General features: G+C 21.5%; 2 protein-coding genes across 14 annotated transcripts; both read left to right on the plus strand.

The window, feature by feature from the left end:
• The first annotated feature begins 727 nt into the window (after positions 1-727).
• On the plus strand, positions 728-13,962 carry Usp7 (Ubiquitin-specific protease 7). 9 transcript variants are annotated; one of them, XR_001112839.3, is made up of 19 exons: positions 728-1,636; positions 2,799-2,897; positions 3,575-3,847; positions 4,040-4,158; positions 4,568-4,702; positions 4,987-5,181; positions 5,356-5,527; positions 5,665-5,857; positions 5,940-6,093; positions 6,298-6,492; positions 9,704-9,925; positions 10,207-10,501; positions 10,723-10,942; positions 11,015-11,182; positions 11,302-11,806; positions 11,880-11,951; positions 12,013-12,112; positions 12,292-12,582; positions 12,679-13,412. XR_001112839.3 is itself a non-coding variant. In XM_012492944.3 (18 exons), exons 1-18 carry the CDS (start codon positions 1,543-1,545, stop codon positions 12,414-12,416), a joined length of 3,336 nt encoding a protein of 1,111 aa, XP_012348398.2. In that variant the 5' UTR covers positions 728-1,542; the 3' UTR covers positions 12,417-13,962. The 9 variants fall into 9 exon arrangements, 6 of the variants coding, with proteins under 6 accessions (XP_012348398.2, XP_012348400.2, XP_012348399.2 ...); XR_001112840.2 differs by having other exon boundaries at positions 12,313-12,582; positions 12,679-13,084; XR_015293384.1 differs by having other exon boundaries at positions 12,019-12,112; positions 12,313-12,582; positions 12,679-12,807.
• Positions 13,963-17,385: 3,423 nt separating this feature from the next.
• Shmt (serine hydroxymethyl transferase) lies at positions 17,386-22,805 on the plus strand. Of its 5 annotated transcripts, none has more exons than XM_012492927.3 (7): positions 17,386-17,694; positions 19,593-19,790; positions 20,625-20,818; positions 20,958-21,169; positions 21,242-21,566; positions 21,702-22,201; positions 22,298-22,805. In XM_012492927.3, the coding sequence occupies exons 2-7, from the start codon at positions 19,614-19,616 to the stop codon at positions 22,462-22,464; spliced, it is 1,575 nt and encodes a 524-aa protein (XP_012348381.2). In that variant the 5' UTR covers positions 17,386-17,694; positions 19,593-19,613; the 3' UTR covers positions 22,465-22,805. The 5 variants fall into 5 exon arrangements, with proteins under 5 accessions (XP_012348381.2, XP_031775495.1, XP_086768535.1 ...); XM_086912409.1 differs by lacking the exon at positions 17,386-17,694 and adding an exon at positions 19,059-19,314; XM_031919635.2 differs by lacking the exon at positions 20,625-20,818 and having other exon boundaries at positions 17,566-17,694.
• Positions 22,806-23,453: the final 648 nt, after the last annotated feature.

Raw genomic sequence — 23,453 nt, forward strand, 5'->3', positions numbered from 1 at the left:
AAAATGCAATATTTTTGAATGTACAAAATATATAATATTAAATTAGATATAAATCATAAAATATATTGATTTGCACAACGCAATAATTCATATTGATTATGATTATTAAATATTTTAATTTTATTAAACATTTCTTCAATTTTTCAATTTGATTACAATTTCATTTATTTAAGAAAATTTTTTTATAATGTTATTTTCTCTTTTATATATTTATATATTTATATATTTAAACAATGATTATTTACTTCTGTTTACTGATTCAATAAATAAATTTTATTTTATATATTATAAGTAATAATATTTAATATTATTGTTTATTTGTTATTGTTTAAATATTATACAATTCTTATATTTTTATTTTGAAATTTTTAATACATATGTATTTTATTAATTATCAGAAAAATGATATCAATTATAAAAATTAACATATAATATATATATAATATTTAATTTCAATTTTTTTTATAACCATAATTGACTTTAAAAAATATTTTTTAAGCTAATAAATAACTAGTTATTATTTTTCTTAAATAATTGATACGATAAAAAAAATATTAATTTGTTGTTCTTAATATAAATTTAAAACAAAAATAAAATTCTCTTAAAAATATATATAGAATAGTATGTGCTCATATTATCCTTATTCTTTTCTTATGAACTAAAATGTAGTATTGAGTATGCCATCTAAAGAATCATGAAAATTTCGTGGCCTATACGAATTGCATGCAGAACAAACAGGCAAGAGGTAAGCAATAGAACAGTGTAGTTCGTCGCCATTTTGTTTATTTTCACGTAAAAGAGATTTGAGAGACGATCATCGAAGCAGATCGTTCTGTCTTTGTTCGTGAAAACATCAGCTGAGTGTCTCAATAATCAAATTAAAAAACTGGAAGCATTGATAAAAAAATTTGTTAGCACAGAGAATCATTGGCAGAGGTTGGAAAGAGTATTAAGATCGAAACATAGTGGAGCTGAAGTTTGCAAGAAGTACGTAGGTTTCACGATTAGTAGCGCGCCGGTCCCGCGGTGCGGAAACCGTTTCTCGGATCGGTCGAGAAAGAGTGAGGGAGTACAGAGTGAAAAGTGTGAGCAAGATAGATACTACAGAAATAAGAAAAGAAATAGTTGTAGCGACAAAAGCAGGGACAACGTAGAAATTACGAAGATATTGCACAAGGGTGGAATATATGTTGTGGGCGTCCCCCGAAAAAGCGGGGGCATTTGATAGCCGCAGAAATTGGGCTCATCACAAGTAAATATCAATCGTCGTCGTGTGGTAAAACGACGTCGCTCTCAAATCGTAGTAGTGACGCGAGCCCGGTTACGATTGGAATTGAACAAGTACAAGAGCAAAATTTGCTTGAGCAAAAATCTTCCGTCCCTGACGAGAATAATCAGTTTATCGAACGACAACAGTCAATTTTTGCTCGCAACTCGTTCATAGTTACACCAGTTAAATTAACTTCAGAAGTAACCTCGACGGCGGAAGCCGCCTCCGAGGTTCCCGGCGCAATCAAGACGACCATCAATATCGGCATTGCGATGAACCACGTTAACGATCAAGAAAATCTTAAACAGCTCAACCTGGCACCAGTTCAGGTTAATGAAGTTGAAGAAATGGATACACAAGAAGGAGGTACAATTTTCATTCATTTCTATTACTTTATTTAATTTTTATAATTTTAAATTAGTTTCATATGTTTTGATTTTCATATTGAAGGTTATGGAAAATACTTCGAACATTATACGTTAATATGAACATTTTACAATAAATTTTGTTTCCATATGTATGTATATTTATTAAAAATGATTTTAAATAGAATTTAAAATAACAAAAATTATATTGAATTTATAGTTAAAAATATAAATAATTATTCCAATTTGGATTATTTTATATTATATTATATTAATATAATTTACCGAGATATTACATTTTGAATAATTTTGACTTAATATTAGATTAGTTTATTATATATAAGTTACAATTTATATTAAAAATAAAAAGAATAAAATCAAAAATTATAATATATATATATATATATCCATATAATATATAATATCCAATTATTCATATCTTTCATAATAGATTTTATAAGAATATCAATATATAATATCTAATATATACATATTAGATACATATAAATATGAATATATATATATATATATAATATATATATATATATATATATATATATATATATATATAGTATCTAAAATATGTGTAAAAAATATTACGAATTATTTAATATGATAAAAAAAATAAAATAAAAATATTTTAGATATAATATTATTCTAAATATGTTTTGCATAATTTATAATATATTTTTTTTTACTTAATAGAAATATTTTAAACATATTTTAATTTTTTTTAACAATTTATAAATGTGTAGTTCTTCATTTGGTAGAAACATTCATTTGTTATTTAATTATGTCAAAATGATTGAAATCAGACACAGCATTTTTCACTAAGTATTTGTATAAATTATCACATGGATATTTCTGTAAATCATTTTATTAAGATTATAAAATATTAATTAAATTTTTTAGTTTCATATATTAATGTTATAGGTAATCTACAGCACAAAAATATTTATTATATTTGGTAATGTGCGATTTTTCATGTACAAAAAATATAAAGTACACTAATGTTAAAAATTTATATATCATATATAAAACAGTGCATAATTCATCGTAAAATGTAATTTTATCCATTCAATTTATTCTTAAATTTATAAAAGCTTTTTTTCAAAAAGCAATTTTTTAAAAATTTTGCAGTAATAGATGTCTTAACCTTCTAGAAACACCAAATGATGGTGGAGGAGATGGCAATGATACTAGTCCTATGAACGGAGAATCAGAATTAGCTTGTATAGTTCAAGATCAAGAAATGGAGGAAGGTAGGGAAAAAATAATATTTTTAAAGGATTTATTTTATTGATAATATTTTTAACTCTGAATTAAATATAATACTTAACTTTATATAAAAAATATATATAATTAATAATTTATATTTTATAATTTAATAATTTTTATATTAACAATTAATTTGATACAAATTTTAATAAAAAATACTATAATTTTTTATTTTTAATAGATTGTTTAAATTATATTAGCAATTAAATTTATAGAAAAAAATTGAAAAATTATGATTTATAATATTATAATTTATAAAAAATAAAATAACAATTTTTTTATATAATCTTCATAAAATTCCTGTTATAATAATGAAAATTTAAATATTCTTTAGTAAAAAATAGTTATTAATATAAAATATAATTTAAATAGCATTTTATCTAGAAAATTAAGAAAGAACAGAATTTTTTTTTAATTCTTTTACTATATAAGTAAAAAAAAAAAATTTTTTACAAGTAAAAAAATAAAAAATTATTTATATTATTTAAAAATTGTTAAATGTTTCTTTACTTCAATATTTATATTATAAAATTTGAAAATATTAATTATGATTTATTAAAATAAAGTAATTAATATAATTATTATAATATCTTAAATTAAAAAAAAAATTTGTAAATTTTAATTTTTCCTTTTTTTAATTTTATTAATATTTTTTAAATAGACGAAGCAAGATCAGAAGCAACATTTCGCTATACAGTGGAAAATCTTTCTAAAATGAAAGAAACTCAGTTATCACCTCCATGTTATGTTCGTAATTTGCCATGGAAGATAATGGTAATGCCAAGATCAAGTCAAACACAAGATAGAGCTCCTCAAAAATCACTTGGTTTCTTCTTGCAATGTAATGGAGAAAGTGAATCATCGTGGAGTTGTTATGCAGTTGCAGATCTTCGATTACTTTCTTGTAAAGAAGGACAGGAACCATTTAGTAGAAGTTAGTACATTAATATATATCTATATATATTTTATTATTTCCAGTAAATTATTGATTAATTTCATTTAATTTTTAATTTTTTAGATTTTATAAAATCTATTATTATAAAATCTTGTTATATTATTTGTGTATTTGTATTGTGTATGTATATTGTGTATTTTTAAATATATTAAAATATAATTTCCATTTTAGAGATTCAACATCTTTTCTATAGTAAAGAAAATGATTGGGGATTTAGTCATTTTATGACATGGCAAGATGTCTTGGATCCTGATAAAGGTTTTATTAAAGATGATTCTATTACACTTGAGGTTAGTGATGTTATAGATATTTTAAATTAAAAAAGATAATACAAAAATTTTGTGTTTAAATATAATATATAAATTTTTTAATTTTTTATTATTTATTATATGTTCATGTTATTTAATTTAAATTATTTTCAATTAAAATATGATGAAATTTTTAACTTTTTGATTCCTTTATAAACTAATTTTTCAAATTAGACTAGATAAATTATAATATAAATTAGACGAGATAAATATCATTAAATAAATATCATTATTAATTTCTATTCCACATTCATTTTTTTATAAATATTTTTAAAAAATATATTAAATATATTTAAATTTATTTTTATAATATAATAAAAATATTATAATTTATAATATATATAATTTATTTATTCTTTAAAATATTATAATATTTATTTCTTTAAAATAGGTTCATGTCATGGCTGATGCTCCACATGGTGTCAGTTGGGATAGTAAAAAACATACAGGATTTGTAGGTTTAAAAAATCAAGGTGCTACATGCTATATGAATTCTTTGCTTCAAACTTTGTATTTTACTAATCAGGTAAATCAATAAAATCATTTTAAATATTTAAAAATTTGTAAATTAAATTTATAACATACAATTTGTTACAATGCATATTGTGTATATTATATTAATATAAAATAATAGTGGAACACAACAAAATATGGATATTATGAAATTATCAGGTTAGCTCAAGTAAAATAAATTTTACAATATAATAATATTTTTCAAATTCAAAATTAATAAGCAATTTTATTTTTTAGATTCTGAAATAATTGTATATATTGTAAATATTTAGTCATTTATTTTTTTTATATTTTCAGTTACGTAAAGCAGTCTACAAAATGCCGACTGAAAGTGATGACTCTAGCAAAAGTGTTGCTTTGGCTTTACAAAGGGTATTTCATGAATTGCAATTCTCTGATAAACCAGTAGGTACAAAAAAATTAACTAAAAGTTTTGGTTGGGAAACATTGGATTCTTTTATGCAACATGATGTACAAGAATTTTTACGAGTGGTAAGAAATTAATACTATTAAGGAATTAGTTTATTATTACAATTTATTATAATTATTTATTATAAAACTTATAATATCTTTAACTCTAAATATTAATCTAAAATATCTTAATTTAATAATTATTTATCTCTGTAAATAGATAATGGATTTTTATTTTACTAATAATTTTTATAGCTTTTAGATAAGTTGGAAAGTAAAATGAAAGGTACATGTGTAGAGGGTACAGTGCCAAAATTATTTGAAGGAAAAATGGTGTCATTTATCAAGTGTAAAAATATTGATTATAAATCAACTAGGGTTGAAACTTTCTATGATATACAATTAAATATTAAAGGAAAGAAAAATAGTAAGTATATATATATATATATATATATATATATATATATATATATATATGAAGAAATCTTTTTTTATCTAAAAATAGATAAAATTTCGTTTTTTATATTATATAAAGTATTATATTATATTAAAAATTAACTTTAGTTTATGAGTCATTTAATGATTATGTGAGTACTGAAAGTCTGGATGGTGATAATAAATATGATGCTGGAGAAAATGGTTTACAAGAGGCGGAAAAAGGTGTTATCTTTTCATCATTTCCACCAGTATTGCATTTACATTTAATGCGATTTCAATATGATCCAGTTACAGATTGTTCTGTGAAATTTAATGATAGGTAAGGAATAAGTTATTATTATATAGAATTTATTTTTTATTATATTTTTGATCTTTACAAATATATGTATTATTTTATTAAGGTTTGAATTTTATGAAAAAATAAGTCTTGGAAAATATTTACAAAGTAAAGAAACAACAAGTGCAGATTACACATTGCATGCAGTCTTAGTTCATAGTGGGGATAATCATGGTGGACATTATGTTGTATTTATCAACCCTGCTGGTGATGGAAAAGTATGTGTAGTTTTTATATTATACATAAATATGAAAATATTATATTATATTTAAATAATTTATAAATTTTTGTTTCTAATAATATATATTGTTTGTGTTTTATTTTTATTAAAAATAATTTTATATATTTTTCAATTTAATTTTGTTTTTAAATAATAATTGAATGTAAATACCATTGATTATGTATACTCAATCTTGAAACAGTGGTGCAAATTCGACGATGATGTCGTCTCAAGGTGTACAAAACAAGAAGCTATTGAACACAATTATGGTGGTCAAGATGAGGATATGTCTATAGCTGTGAAACATTGTACGAACGCCTATATGTTGGTGTACATAAGGGACTCTGAGTTGGAAAACGTCTTACAAGAAGTTAAGGAAGAGGATATACCTCAAGAGGTCAGAAACGTCCTACAAAGAGAGCTTTCCCAGGAGTTGAGCGACCTTGAACGTGACAAAGACGCGACTGACTCAATCAAAGACTCACATACAGAGACTACGACTCTTCGTCCGTGCACGCAAAATTCTCGAAATCCAAATCTCTATATTCATGATTTTTAAAGAGATGGAAAGAGTTGTAAATTGGTTGAATTTTTTTCCAACAAAACTTTCCATTTCTTAAATATGTTTTGAGCTAATTTTAGCTCATAACATATAAAATCATTAAATTCATAAAACATTACATCAAGTTAAATACGAAGATAAAATGAGTTTAATAACATAGGAACGTATTTGAATAGATTCAATATTTTGGATATATGAATTAAATCAGAAAATAATATCTACAAATTAAATTTAATAAATTAATATTTTTTTTAGCACCTATACATACATATATATATTTTCAAATATTTGTTATAAAATTTCTCTTAATATTTTTTAATAACCAGAAATTTATAGCGTTATCAGCTTCATGCTGTTATATCACCAAATGTTGATATTGTATACATTGTCTCCATTTTCAGGTACATGTTGCATGTAATATGTCACATTTGTGTGACGTAAAGTGTTACGCGCGCATTACTTTGCTGATATTTATTTTATATTTAAAAAAGAGGAAAAAATTCTTTACGTCATATCGAATTAAAGTTAATACACAAAAATATTTTGTTCTAATATGACAATTAATTAATGTAAAATGTTATATTACAGTTGTCTGAAATGTATATTATCAGTAGATCTTTACTAATTAGTGTTATATAGAGATTTGTTTTATTCAAATGAAAGTATTTTTATCTTTTCGACAGAGGATTTTTTTGTATGGACGATTGAGTCATGTAAAAATGAAATTTTTGTTGATTCTTCTAATTTATTTTTTTCATTACTTACAAATTTTATATTTATATATTAGTTGTCTAAAGATTATACAGCTATAATTAATGTACGCGTTGCACTTCAGGTATTTTAAAAATTGCAATCGGGTTGGCATAAATCTGATTATTAGGCTATTATCATGATGAGCCTTAGAATCGTTTTGAAATGTTTATTGTAATAAATATTGTATGATATTATATCTAAAAAAATAATTGTATTGTAGTATTCTAAAGCTTTGGGTAACAAATGCACAGACATATCGCAGAATAGGTTGAAAATGTGTGAATAATTATAAGAAAAATACTGGCAGGAAAGACTTATTAGTTAATAGAGATAATTATTCAAAATCTGATTTGAAATAATGAGTTTTAAACTCATGAAATAGATAATATTGTGGAAAAAGAGAAAATGAATTATGAGTAGGATTTATTAATGTCTGTTTCTTCCTTAATACGTCTTCTAAGGTGTATTTGTTATTTAATGAAGATTTAGTGAGTGAGGTGAAATGTGATTTATATTAATCAAATTTATAATTTTCACGAATTAATACTTTGAATCAACGTTAATAATAAAATTAGGATATCGAACCTTGTAATGAGGTCTAAATCAATTAATCGAGTCGTTAATTCATTAAATTTTGTCAATGTTAATAGTCAGTATCACCATTAACAGATGCTATCTATTTATTTGTTGTTACATATTAATAAATAGAAAAATTCAATGCCTCATGAACAAAGTGAATATATATATATATATATATATATTTCACAATAACTATAAAATACCTATATAAGATTAATCTTTATCTTAGACATAAAGTAAATGAAAAGATATAGAATAAACTATTGAATACTAGAGAATTTCAAACACTAAAATCACATTAGTTAATTACCATCTTTACGTTTTACTTATTAAAAATGTAGCTATATTATTATTTAAAAAAAACCTCATAATAATAATTCAAATGTAAAGCATCTCCACACTACTATAGTTATACATTACATTTTTATTATTATTTGGCATAAATGATGGTCATGTATTTTGATAAATATTCATAATACACAGGTATGATAGTTGAGATTATATTATTCTTATTTTAATAAAAAATATATTTTTAATATGAAACTTTATATAAGATAGGGCTCAGTTAAATTTAATTAAGTTCGAAACAATTAAATTTTTGTACTTTTTTCAGAATTAACTCAAATATAATTGATTAAATAAATAAATAGTTATAATTAAATAGAATAGATACATTGTACAGCCATGATCAAGATCTAATATTGGGAGGGATGAAGGGATGTTGCAAGAAAAAAAAATTAGGAATGAAAACTTTCTATCATTTTTGTTTTATTTTTATGAGAATTTAGTAATAGATTGTTGAGATTTTTTTGATTAAACTAAATATATCATGACATGAAGATGGATTCATTTTACTAATAATTATTTAATATATCAATATTATCAATATTTAATATTCAATATTATCTATAGTTATTTATAATATTTATAGTTATTTATAATAATTTGAATATTAAAACTATTATATTATGTTTGAATTCATTCTAATTGAAAGTGTCTCAACAATTCATGATACAATTTTCATAAAAATTGAACGAAAATTAAAGAAAATAAATTTTTCTTTATTGCGTGATATTTTTCTTTTTTTTTGTATTCCTTTAAATGCTAATGTCTATCTTGTTTTTTTCATTACATCTATTTTTTTTTTTTTTTCGAAATCTAAAATCAAACAAAGGCTGGAAGATGAGAAAAGAATGGGGATGAGTATAAATTATTTAATAAATCAGATTTTAATAAAATTTAACTGAGCATTATCATATATTTTAATCAAAATTTAAAATTAATCTATAGATAAAATAAAAATATTAGAAAATTTATTTTATAGGATTATAATTTAATAGATTTTATAAATCATTATAGTCATTAAAAATCATCCCTGTGATTCATTAATATTTTAAATATTCCTTTTTTTTTTAATATTATATGTATTAATTTATAAAGTATGTAACCATCATTCACAGCTGAATAATTTTCATTGTGTAATTGTTTGACTTAGTAGTCTGTATTGCGGCAGATGAACAAAATTAAAATTATATAAAGGACAAACAAAATTCATTCTTTTGATGTTTCGAATACTATTTGTTCTCGAATCTCAAAAGCATGATACTAGTACACTGCTTTTCTAAAAGTTTAAATTTTAGAAGACAGATGAGGAAAAATTACCAATGAGATGAATTTAGTACATATATGGATAATTTTAATTTTGTTGGTCTAGCTGGTGGAGAGGCTGCAAGAGGAGAAGAGGCTGGAACAAATACGAAGAAAGGAAAGAACAGAAGCATACTTGTATATAACCGTCAACGTCCTTCTTGAGGATAATTTTGACGGTCACCAAGGAAATGACTTATATGATCCAGAACATGCTTTGTATCGTGTATTTCGCGTACGTAAGCAGTGTACCTTGCACGAGTTTCTCGAATTGCTGAGTGATAGCTTGGTAAGTGTTGAAAAATTTTTCATGCTATTACTCTCATCATATTATATTAAAATATATTAGTATCGATATTTTCTTTTATCGATATTTTTAATTATTTGATTGAAATATTGGTGTGACTTCATAATATGTGCTGTTATTTGGTTATATATTACATTGTTGTGATCATCTACAAACACGGTAGGTGATTGAAAATTTATATTTAAGAGTAACAAGATTTTATGGAGTTAAAATATTATGAAATTGAAATAATTAATCTTGTGGAATTCATTCTATTTCTACAGAAATATCCAATAGAGCAAATTCGTCTATGGCCACTGAATGTACGTTCAAACCAAACTTGTAGACCAATGCCAATTGAATTAGAAAATGATCTTCAAAAATCTATTTATCAATGCGCGGAGAATCCGAATGTTTGGAATGTATTTGTCGAACTCGTTCCTCCAGATTCTGATTTAACAGCGTTGCCACCTTTTGATAAAGACACTGATGTTCTCTTATTTTTTAAATTATATGATCCTAAGAATAAAAAGATTCATTACTGTGGACATCACTATATGCCTGTCACAGCTAAAGTCCGTAAGTTTTTTTTTAATTTATTTTTTATTTTTTATTTAATATTATTTTATCAATATTAAAAGTAATAAAGAAAATATATAGTTTATAATTATTGTTTGTAACATTTATAGATCTTCTGGAAATATTTTAATTAAATATTAATTTAGAATTTAATTGTTAATTAACAATTTATTTTTTATCTCACAGCAGTAGGAAATAATTATTATTATGATTTTGTGCAGAGGAACTTATACCAATTTTAAATGAGAGAGCTGGTTTTCCACCTGATACAGAATTAGCTCTTTATGAAGAAATTAAACCAAATTTGGTAGAAAAAATAGATAATCTAACAGAACCATTAGAAAAAGTTCTTGAAGAATTAATGGATGGAGATATTATTGTTTTTCAAAAAGAAGGAGACAATCAAATGTATGAGCTTCCAACATGTAGAGAATATTTTAAGTAAGTTATAGGATTATTTACGAAATTCAATATTTTTCACAAAAAATCTAATATAAAAATTTTATATTTTAGAGATCTATTTCATAGAGTAGAAGTTACATTTTGTGATAAAACGATTCCTAATGATACTGGTTTTACAATGGAACTTTCATTAAGAATGACATATGACCAAATGGCAAGAGCTGTGGCACAGAGACTTGGTACAGATCCTTATCTTCTGCAGTTCTTTAAATGTCAAACGTAAGAAAATATAATTGTTATATATAATAAGAATATATAATAAGAATATTTAATTGTTATAATATATTTAATATTATAATTAAATATATATATAAATACTATATTTTTTATATTTACAGTTACAAAGATTCACCTGGACATCCATTAAAATGTACATTTGAAGGTTCATTGAAAGATTTGGTTTCTTACTGTAAACCTAAAGCGAAAAAATTATATTATCAACAGCTTAGTATTAGAGTAAATGAACTTGAAAATAAAAAGCAATTCAAATGTATATGGGTTGGTCCATCTCTTAAAGAAGAAAAAGAAATTATTCTTTATCCTAATAAAAACGGAACAGTAGCAACATTGCTTGAAGAAGCTAAAAAACAAGTAGAATTATCAGAAAATGGATCCGGGAAATTAAGGATATTAGAAATTAATTCTAGTAAAGTCTCACCTGGTCCAAGAGAAGATGTACCTTTAGATAACTTAAATACATCTGGTACAAAATTATACAGGATAGAAGAAATTCCAAATGATGAATTAAATTTGGCAGATGATGAAATGTTGGTTCCTGTTGCACATTTTCATAAGGATATTTTTTCAACATTTGGTATTCCCTTTTTCTTTAAAATCAAACATGTAAGTATAATAAAAAAAATTTTTCTAAATAAATAATTTAATTTCAGTTACAAATATTTTTATTTGTACATAGGGTGAGCCTTTTCCAAAAATGAAGGAAAGACTACTGAAGAAATTGGGAGTACAGGAAAAAGAATTTGAAAAGGTAGGCATCCTAATCTAATTTTATTTGATATTTTATGAGAATTCATAAAAAAACTTTGAAGTTTAAGTTCGCGGTGGTAACAATGGGTAAACCACACTTTATTATGGATTCGCCAGAATATTGCATGGATCTTGCAGATTTTCGTATTCATCCAAATCAAAGTAAGTATTAAAAAGTATTAAAAAAAAGAAAAAATATAAATATATATTCGCATATATACATATATAAAAATTTAAATTTGATATAAAATATCAGATTAAATGAAATAATAAACTTTATATAAATGAATTTTATAATAAACAAATTTTAAATTGACATCAATGAAAAATAAATTTTGTAGTTTATCCACTTTTAAATGCAGGCACATCGCCACTTAGGCCTTGGCTTGGCCTAGAACACGTCAACAAAGCGCCAAAGCGCTCTCGTATCAACTACCTCGAAAAGGCCATTAAAATTTACAATTAAATTTTCATCGTACGAAGAAGAATAAAATTAGGCAGCCATTCATATAATTTATACGACTCTATAGTAAGAAAGCAACGTCTGATATACGATGGTTGGAAATGCGTTTGTATTCGGTTCTTCAGCCAGATAGTACACAGTTTTAATATTATGATCATGTTAACGAAAGGTAAATTTACGCTTTGTATACGATGGATTAAGAGACTGTAATGACCCTGCAATGATACTTTATGCATCATGGAAGTTCTCCCTTTCGAATCGACAGGGATTTTACGTAATGGCTGGATCGATGGTACTACATTGATTCCACTATGCTCCAACAATGGATTAGACACTTCTCTCTACAAAATCAATTTTTATGTTTGTAAATATTTTGCTGATCAATGGCAATTATTTAACAAATATTTTTGAAAACACTGTTTTCATTACATTCGAGTTTATCAAGAACAAGAATTTATTTAAAAGTATATTTTATTACTAAATAAAGAAATACGGATAACAACTGCAGAATGAAGAAAACTCGTATCAGGAAACAAAAAGGTATTTATAAATATAGCGAACTACTTCTGTACAGTACATTTTTTCTCGAAATTTTAGTTATTTGATCCTGCCACGTAAAATCTTTGTAATTGAATATAACAAGACCCAAAGAAATACTATGTACTGTTCTACGTGATGTAATATTTAATACCCATAATCAGAAAAAAATTATCTATATATACTCTTGTTTTATCAGGATTATATCTATTCAGGATGTTTGAAATGCAAACTTATAATTAATGTTGTAATCTTACATTCTATATATTTCTTTGCAAAATAATGAACATTAATTAATATTTTATATCATTTCTTAATGCATTTTTATATATAAAATGTAATTTAATTAAATTTTAATTGTAGAAAGATATAATTAAATTATATGATATTTCATAACAAAATTATTATCACAAAATATCCACAAAATAATTTCTAAATAAAATTTCTAGATTGTCTTCCAAACATCCTGAAATTTTTTGTTTGAATATTCTTTTTGTGTGTGTTTTATGCGTATTTCCTATATATTTTATTGAGATTCTATGAAATTTTGCAAATATGTAATAATAGATTAACATTAATAATGAAGTAATCTCAATTAAAATATCAGAAAAAAAAAAAAAGAAAAAACACATTAAATATAGTAAATTCATCACGATTTGAGCAAACTATATGGAATATATTGGAAGATAAAAATTATTTAAAAAGAAGGGTCATTTTACAATTTCATTAATCAAGTTTTTTTTTGTTTTATTAATTATTTCATAGTTTTGTTCTTTTATTTTTTATTCACTCCATACACTCTACGCGATAACTTGCCACGATATTATTACAAGATTTCCTATTATTTATGAATCATCTTTTATTCAACATTTTCTCCTGTCTGTAACTGTGATTAAAGTCTTTCTTCAAGACGTTTTAATTCATGGCTCCACAATACCTAAGAATGTTATTAAATATTGAGAGAAGATGGAGCGATTTATTCAATTTATTTAATAAATAAATTTTTTTCTAAGAGTTTAGTTTATTATAGTTATTTAAAAAAAGAAGAAAGAATTTTAAAGTTCAATACAAAACTCTTAAAATATATCAAGTTGATGATTTTAATTCAAGTTAATTAGTTAGTCTATTAGAATAATTGCTATAATACAATTGGAACGATAATTTATATTGATATATAATTTAAAGAAATGTATTAAATGTAGCTCTTATGAATATGTTATTATTCTAATGATGCCACGTTTTTTAAAGCGCATTTCAACATCGACGAATAATTACTATAAATTGATAATAAATAAGAAATTTATGCGATGTGCAGTAATATTTACGAAGACTGGACATGCTAGTTGTGAAGATTGCAATATTTTGTAAACCCAAACGTGATTGTACAGCTAGTTTGACTAACTACAGCCGTAATTTTAATCATGTATATGCTTTCATACGTTTCGTTGTAAACATTCAACTTGCAGTTGATTATTTTTGTTCTTGAAAATAATTTTAATATATATCCTATTAAAAATTTAGAATTTCTGTAATTATTTTATTATGTGGTTTTGAACAAACTCAAATTTTCTTCGTTCTTTTTTTCTTCTTTTAACTCATAAAATTATTAATCATGGAAAGATAAAAAAATATTAAAGAAATATTAAATAGTTTTTAGAATTGAGAAAATTAATAATTTCATTTCTGTAACTAAATTACGTATGAAAATCATTAGTCTGATTCTTTCTAATGATAATTTTTACGATTTGCTTTTCTAATAAAAGCAATGCAAAAGTTTCGATCGAAGAAATAGCGTATATATATACCTGGAAACTATGAAAATATAAATTATGTTTTATTATTCATATATATATATATATATATATATATTTATATATATAATTACATATGTATATTAATTGTATACATATACATTTTATTGTTACGTTCCTCGATGAATACTAACAGTAATAATGATTTCGAAGTTGAAGATAGATGAATATCACTTATGACAATGTTAATAGTAACTATGTATTTTTTGCACTAAATCATATGAAAATTATATTGGAAGAAAATTATTTAAGTTATTGTATTATAATAAAAAAAAAAAGAAAACAAAAATATATCAGATTTACATATAATAAATAATCTACAAAAGATGCACTTCTAATATGATATGATGCTTGTAATTAATTGTAACGCATTTCTGTTTTTGTACAGCTAATATTGTAGCAGCTGCTCAATTGCGATTGTAAAATTTATCAATAATTTTTCAATAATTTTTTTTTAAGTAAATAAAAAGCAGAATAAACGAGACTACGGAATGCGTAAACGAGATAGTTGATAATAAATAGAATAAAATGAATGTTTTACGATTTTAATCGATTATCTTATTTGACAACAATGTCATATATTTTAATTTCTGTTGACACATTTATGTTAATATTATTTTATTTTTAAGAATTCAAATTACATTTAATATTACAAATGTTATTAAAAAATTAACTCATGTAAAAATATGAATTTATTAAACTATGTAGTAATATTAAATATAAAATCGAATAGGAATATATTACAAGAAAAATTTATTCTTGAAAATTTTTACACTTGTATATAATTAAATTAATTTTAAAAAAAAAAAATACAAAAAATATAAGTAGGCCAAGAAACAAAGTATTAAATATTTTTTTATCTATCTTTCCAAATTAGTAATTCAAATTATTTGTTATTTACACAAATTTACATATTTAAAAGATATTTTAAATTTAAAAAAAAATTATATTTTAAATTTAATATACAAAAAAGCACATTTGCTATATTAATTAAAATATAAAGTTAAATAAATATAATATTTAAACAGTATCAAAAGATGTAAAGTATGATTTTTTATTATTTAAGTGTAAAATATTTTTTATTATAATTTGCAAAACATAGTAGGAATTTATATAATATAATATAGAAGAAATAAATTTAAACATGATTTGAAATAGTTTTTTTGAAAAAGATTTTCTAAAAAATTTTCATGTTAATTAATATTTTTGAAATTATTAATTTTTATATATATTTTTTAATTAATAATAAACTCAAATAATAGTATAATAGTATACTCAAAATTAAAATAACATTTTTTTTATCATTAAATATTTTTAATTTTTGTAATTTGTTATTAAATCTTATTTAATGTTAACATAATTAATTTACTTTAACTTAGCATTAATTAATATAATCTATATTTGCAATTTAATAATTATAGATATAATGAATATAATAATTATATATTAATATTGTATATTTTATTTATATCACTACTATTTGAAGTAATTATATGTTAGATTTTACATTTGATATTAAAATAAAAATTATCATAATCATTACAATTATATAATATTACAATATTTATTATTAATACTATTATATAATGTTATATTTACAATTATCATTCTGTACAGATTATTAAATATTATATCATGACATAATTACTGTCATCAGAACAAATCCTTACTATATTTTTGAAAAATATGTAAGATATATTGATATATAATGTAAATATTTTTCACCAAATTTTGTAATTCAATATTATTTTATTATTATTTATTTTTTTATAATTCTGTCAAATATTTTAAATTCATTCAATTTTAATTTCAAAAATTTGTTAAAAAAAATATAAAAATTTATTTTCATGAAATATTTTTTACTTTTACATTTATTTTTTTTTCTTCATTTATCTTCTAATAATTATTATAAATGAAAGAAAAAACTATAAAATGTTAATATAATATAATATTAATAATAATATTTTGTGGAGCATATTTAAAGAATCGATTTTAGAAGCCAAAAAAAACACAAAAATTAGTATATAAAAATATCAGTTAAGTTTATTTCTTAAGTTATAAACAATTTAAATTAAATGAAGAGAGTATAAAGAAAATAAAGTTGTCTTATTTTATTATATTTGTCACATTTTTATTTATATATCTTATTTCATTTAATTTCAAATAATTATAATTTAATAAATCAATTTTATAAATGAGTTTTTATATTTGTTTTGCAATAGAATTATAGAATATAGCTCCAAAGATATATTAATATTTTATATATGATAATATTTAATTTTTTAAAGTTTTTTTATTTTTTTTTATTAGAATTTTTTGGAAGCTTTAAATATTAAGAAACCAATAAATTCGAAAATAATAATAATAATATAAAAAAAATGCTATGAATAAAATTAATATATTTATCATAACATAAATTAATTTATAAAAAATGGAATGAAAATTATAGCCAATGAATGTTTATTATGAAGTAAGTGTATTTTAATTTCTTTAAATAAATTGTTAAATTTTTATATTTTCATCTTTTTATTTGTATGACTATTTTATATTTAATAATGAATAATAATTTATAATATTGATTTAATTATGAAATGATAATTATCTTAAAATTTTTTTAAAAATTTCGTAAAAATTGTTATATTAATTTTCTGATTATTATAATTATTTGACAAATTTTCATTGAAGATAAATAAAAAAATTAGAGTATCGTCAATGGATATTTACATTTGATATAATAAAATAAAAAAAAAAATCTCGATAAAAATATTAACTGGTAGTTGATCAGTGAGAAATATGTGTATACTGTAGCTTTGTATATATTCGAAGAAAATATGTGGAGAGTGAACTACTTACTTTCAAACAAGTGGTATTGCTATAGTAAAATCACAATAGTTATTATTGTAAATTCTTATTAATTGAAAATTTAAAATAAAGTAAGTTGCATTGTGATGCAGTGAAACATTTCCAACTGAACAATTAGAAAGTGAAATTAAGTTATCGAAAATATGTTAATTAAATTGATAAACGATTATAGCAGAAAATTTCTAGATCTGTTACATATTTTTAATAGGGAATATTCTAGGAAGTCTAATCATGAATAACATCTGTTGTATTAAAATATTTTTATGTGGCGATTATAATCTTCTTTTTTTTGTTTTTAAAAATATGAATGATTTTCATTTTTAAAAATGTGAATTGAAAAAAACTATTTAAATCAATTACAAAGAAATAATGTAATTATTTAAAATTTAATAATAATAATATATTTAATATTTTTATTAATATTAGATATTATTTTTTAAAATTTTCTTATATAACAATACTATTAAATAATTATATTTATTATATAATTGATCAAGAAAAAATTATATATACTTTTATATAAACTAATTTTTAAATGTTTCTAACTACTATAAATTAAATAAATTAATTTTGATATTGAATCGAAATGAAAATGTTTGAAATTGCGCGCGTGCACATTATGGATATCACAGTAGCGTTGTTGAATTTTTCAATTAGAAAATTTTTAGGTTAGACAATACGATTACATATGTTATTAAATGCATAGGTGTAACAAATATATGTAAAATATAAATTTCTAATTGTATATCATATATATACAATACAAAATAAGAAACAAAAGTATTCATATATATTTTAAAACAGAATAATTTTTTTATTGAATCAAATGATTTAAATTTTTTTTAAATTGTTATTGTGTATATAGATGAAATAAGTAAAGAAAAAAAGTAAAGATCATGATTTTAATATAATTTAATAATTTTTTAATTTGAATTTACAAATATGAAACATGTCTTTTATAGATCTAATTATAATCAATAATTTTTTCAACAAAAATTTTTATACTTTAAAAAAATTCGATTTTAATAAAAATTTTTATATATGTAGAATATAATGTATTATATATAGAGCAATTTATTTTTTTCCAATAGGAAATCTCTTCGAATAAAATCAATTAAATTTTTATCATTTTTTCATATTTGCAATTCATACAAATACCAAGTCATCAAAAATATTTTGTAACAGGATAATAAAATATTAAAATCTAAATATTGTTTAAATTTTTTAATATTTAAGTTTAAAATTTTGTTTTTGTTTTTATTATATTAAAATTATATTTTTAAAAAATGAAATAATAAAATTATAATTTTAAAAATTGATTTCATTTTCTTGAAGTGATATTTCATTAAAAAAAATTGTTTCATATATAACATTATGATTTATATACACAATATAAAACAGAAATATTGATAATTTCGATAATATAAATTATTAATTGAATTTGCATAAGATGTATACAAATTTTTGTGACTGACTGTATATATGCATAAAGTTTCATCGAAATCAATAAATGCATAAAAAGCTAAAGATATCGAAAAATGAAAAATTTTTTAGATTTTTTATTATAATCATAAGCCAAAAGTCATGAAAAATTGCGAATTTGAGCATTCTTGATCCTGTTTATAATTCATAATAATATTAACAGATTTTAATAAAACTTTATGCATATAATTTTTTTAAATTTATAAAAGGTATAAAAAAGTATAAAAAAAATATAAAAGATTTAAAATTTTCATTGTAGATTTAGATAAGAAAGTGAAAAATCATAATTTTTATTTTTTTTTTCACAATTTCATCTAATAGCAATTTATACAATTTTTTTTTACATATTTATTAAATTAATTCTTGCATTTAAAAAAAATTCAAGTCATTTGGTTTAATTTTAAAAAAATTATTCCATTTTAAAAAATGTACGAATATCTTTTTTTCTCATTATATGTATTTCATGAGTTTTTATATATGATTTAAGAAAATTATTAAGACTCTTATTATGACTGTGAATTGGTCGAATATAAATCAACGCTGTTTTCGATTGGTTGAAAATTGGTTAATCACTCGAACAAAACATATAAAAGACCATGCTATTCAAGGATATAATTCAGAAGTTTTTCGCGGTGATTCTAATCCCAACGTATATTTCTCAACCACCTGTTGCACATCTAAACTCGTGAGTGATTTTATAAATTATTTATTGTTAAAAATAGATTTTTTCATGTAGTTAATAGTAATAAAACATTCCACAAATTTTATGTATATTTTGAGATAAGTTAGATATATATTAATTTTTTTAATTTGTTAGAATTGTATTTATTGTTTATACAATATATTCATGTATGTTTTTGTATTAATTTATATATAATTTTAATCTTTTTAATAATATAAAACAATTTATGTTTAATTTTTTATTATTCTGACAAATAATATTGTATTAATTAATTAATTAAATAATTTATATATGAACTTTTAATATTTATATTTTTATATATTTTATTTTTATTTTTTATATATTTTAACTTTTAATATATAAATTTTTATATATCTTCTTTTCTTCTCTTTGATTAAAATAAGAATATATATTATATATTTATTAAATTATAAAAAATATTGTTTAAAATGCTTATAAATACATATACAATAATTATAATATAAAATAAACAAGTGATATAAAATAAATAATAATAAATACATTTTATATATATGTATATAGTATATTTAGATTTCCATTTTATTGTGTCATTATACAAAGGGTTATCAACGAAAACATTGAACTTTATCAGAATAATAAGTAAAGTTGCACAATAATACCTCCTACAGAGTTAAAAAATAAACAAGTATTTATTAGCTATAAAATAGCTATAAGTAGCTATAAGTAGTTTCAATATATTTTTTATATTATATGAAATAAATTTTAATTTATCAATCTATTTTTAATATATAAAATAAATATTAAGAAATTTAAATTATTACATATATATATATATATATATATATATATATGTAGCATATGCCTGGATTAATTTATAAAAATATCTGGGAAACAGACCCAGAGCTTTTTGAATTAATGAAAAAAGAAAAAAAAAGGCAAGAATCTGGTCTTGAAATGATTGCTAGTGAAAATTTTACATCTCTTAGCGTTCTTCAATGTTTAAGTTCTTGCCTTCATAATAAATATAGCGAAGGTCTTCCTGGTCAAAGGTATTGTTTATAATTTATTATTATTATTATTTTTAATTTATTCTTATTTTATTATTTAATTTCTTTTCACATATTTGTTTATTTGTATATATTAATGATTAAAATTAATTGTTAAAATTATTCTTATCATCATATTCAGATATTATGGAGGAAATGAACATATTGATGAAATTGAATTATTAGCACAAAAACGTGCTTTAGAAGCATTTAATTTAAATCCTGAAGAATGGGGTTGTAATGTTCAACCATATTCAGGAAGTCCAGCTAATTTTGCTGTTTATACAGGTGTAATTGAGCCTCATGGTCGTATAATGGGTTTAGATCTTCCAGATGGAGGGCATCTTACACATGGTATTTTATATAAATTCATAAGAATATTATAAATTAAAATTAAAAATATTAAATGGATGAAATTCTTTTTAGGTTTTTTTACTGCAAATAAAAAAGTTTCTGCAACATCATTATTTTTTGAATCAAAACCATATAAAGTTAATATTAATACTGGTTTAATTGATTATGATAAATTAGCTCAAGAGGCAAGATTATTTAAGCCTAAAATTATAATAGCAGGAGTATCTTGTTATAGTAGATGTTTAGATTACAAACGATTCAAAGAAATAGCAGAAGAAAATAATGCTTATTTATTTAGTGATATGGCTCATGTAGCAGGGTTGGTTGCTGCTGAATTAATTCCTAGCCCATTTAAATATAGTGATGTTGTATCTACTACAACACATAAAACTTTAAGGTAATTGCTAATTTATAATTAATAATATAAATAAATGATTTTAGTTAATTTCTAGTTTTATTTTTAGTCTAATTTCTTCTAGTTTTATTTTTTCTCATATTTCATTAGATAATATTTATTTTTTTAAATTTTTAGAGGACCTCGAGCAGGTGTTATTTTCTTTCGCAAAGGAGTTAGAAAAATTGGAAAAGATGGTCAAAAAATTATGTATGATTTAGAAGATAAAATTAATCAAGCTGTATTTCCAGGATTACAAGGTGGACCTCACAATCATGCAATTGCAGGCATAGCTACAACAATGAAACAAGTCAAATCACCAGAATTTCTTCAATATCAGAAACAAGTTATAGCTAATGCAAAAAGACTATGTTCAAAATTACAAGAGCATGGTTATAAAATTAATACAGATGGAACTGATGTTCATATGTTGCTTGTAGATTTACGATCTACAGGTATTACTGGAGCTAAAGCGGAAAAAATTTTGGAGAGTATTTCTATTGCTTGCAATAAAAATACAGTGCCTGGTGATAAAAGTGCATTGAATTGTAGTGGTATCAGACTTGGTACACCTGCATTAACTACTCGTGGTTTAATTGAAAAAGATATTGATAAAGTTGTAAACTTTATACATGAAGGTATTCATCTTTTAAAAGAATATATTAAAATAGAATTTAAAATTTAATGTAATCATGTATAAAAAATATTTATACAAATATTTAAATATTTTTTAGGACTATTACTTTCTAAAGAAGTATCTAATATTTCTGGTCCTAAACTTGTTGACTATAAAAGAGTATTAAATACTGATGCTAATATAAAGGCAAAAGTTGCAGCTTTAAGAAAAGAAGTTGAAACATTTTCTAAGCAATTTCCTATTCCTGGTTTTGAAACATATTAATAATATTATTTCATTTAATATTGATTTATTTAATTAATTTTTTATATTGCATTTATTTTTTATTAATTTTGTAAAAAAAATGAACAAAGATCATCTTTGTTTTATGAACACTTTTTACTCATAAGATATACAAACGTATGTATGTAGGAATTTTGTGTGAAATATGTAGTTATATACATATATAATATTTTTACATGTAAATTATTTAAAAAATGCTTATTATGAGTATATTGAGAAATTAAATACAAGAAAATGTTTAATTACAATTAAAAAATGTTAGATTATATGAATTACAATATTGCATTATTCATATAGTATAATAAATTTCTTTTTTCTTTTTACGATTTTTATGATTTTTAAAAACTTTGTACACTCGTTATTGCAACCAAATTTTTTTTTTTATATATATAAATTAAATTTTGTAAAATGTAAAATGAAAATTTATTCGCATAAATTATTACTACAAATTAAAAAATTTGAAAATATAATTCCAAGCTTATATAAATAAAAAAATATTAAAATTTTTTTCTGTGCCATTACACATAAAAAATTTATCATTTATAATTTGTTTATATAATTTTTTGTTTAAAATTCTAAATATATTGCTGTATTAATTATTGACATTTAATTATTTTATTATTCATTTTTTATCAATTTTAAGTGAAAATTAATTCATAATTTAATTATATATAAGATATTAATATATTTATGGAATATCTTTGAAGAGTTGTATAAATTACATCAAACACAATAGTTATTATACAAAAATGACGGATAAGATTTATTTATTGTTATAAGCAACTGAGATTTGCCTTAAATAAAGCAAAACAAAAATAAAACCATTTCATTTTATTTAATGTAAATTTAAATTGCTTATAACTTAATAAATAAGCTTCAAATAACATTTTGCATATTTTTTGTGCTTGTTTTAATCTCCAGATCTTCCAAAGCTATTCCACAAAATCTATTTATACTTTATATATAATATT

The sequence above is a fragment of the Apis florea genome, unplaced genomic scaffold (assembly GCF_048593485.1).
Source record: "Apis florea isolate Af1SG1 unplaced genomic scaffold, ASM4859348v1 contig_3391_pilon, whole genome shotgun sequence".
Taxonomy (NCBI): Eukaryota; Metazoa; Arthropoda; class Insecta; order Hymenoptera; family Apidae; genus Apis; species Apis florea.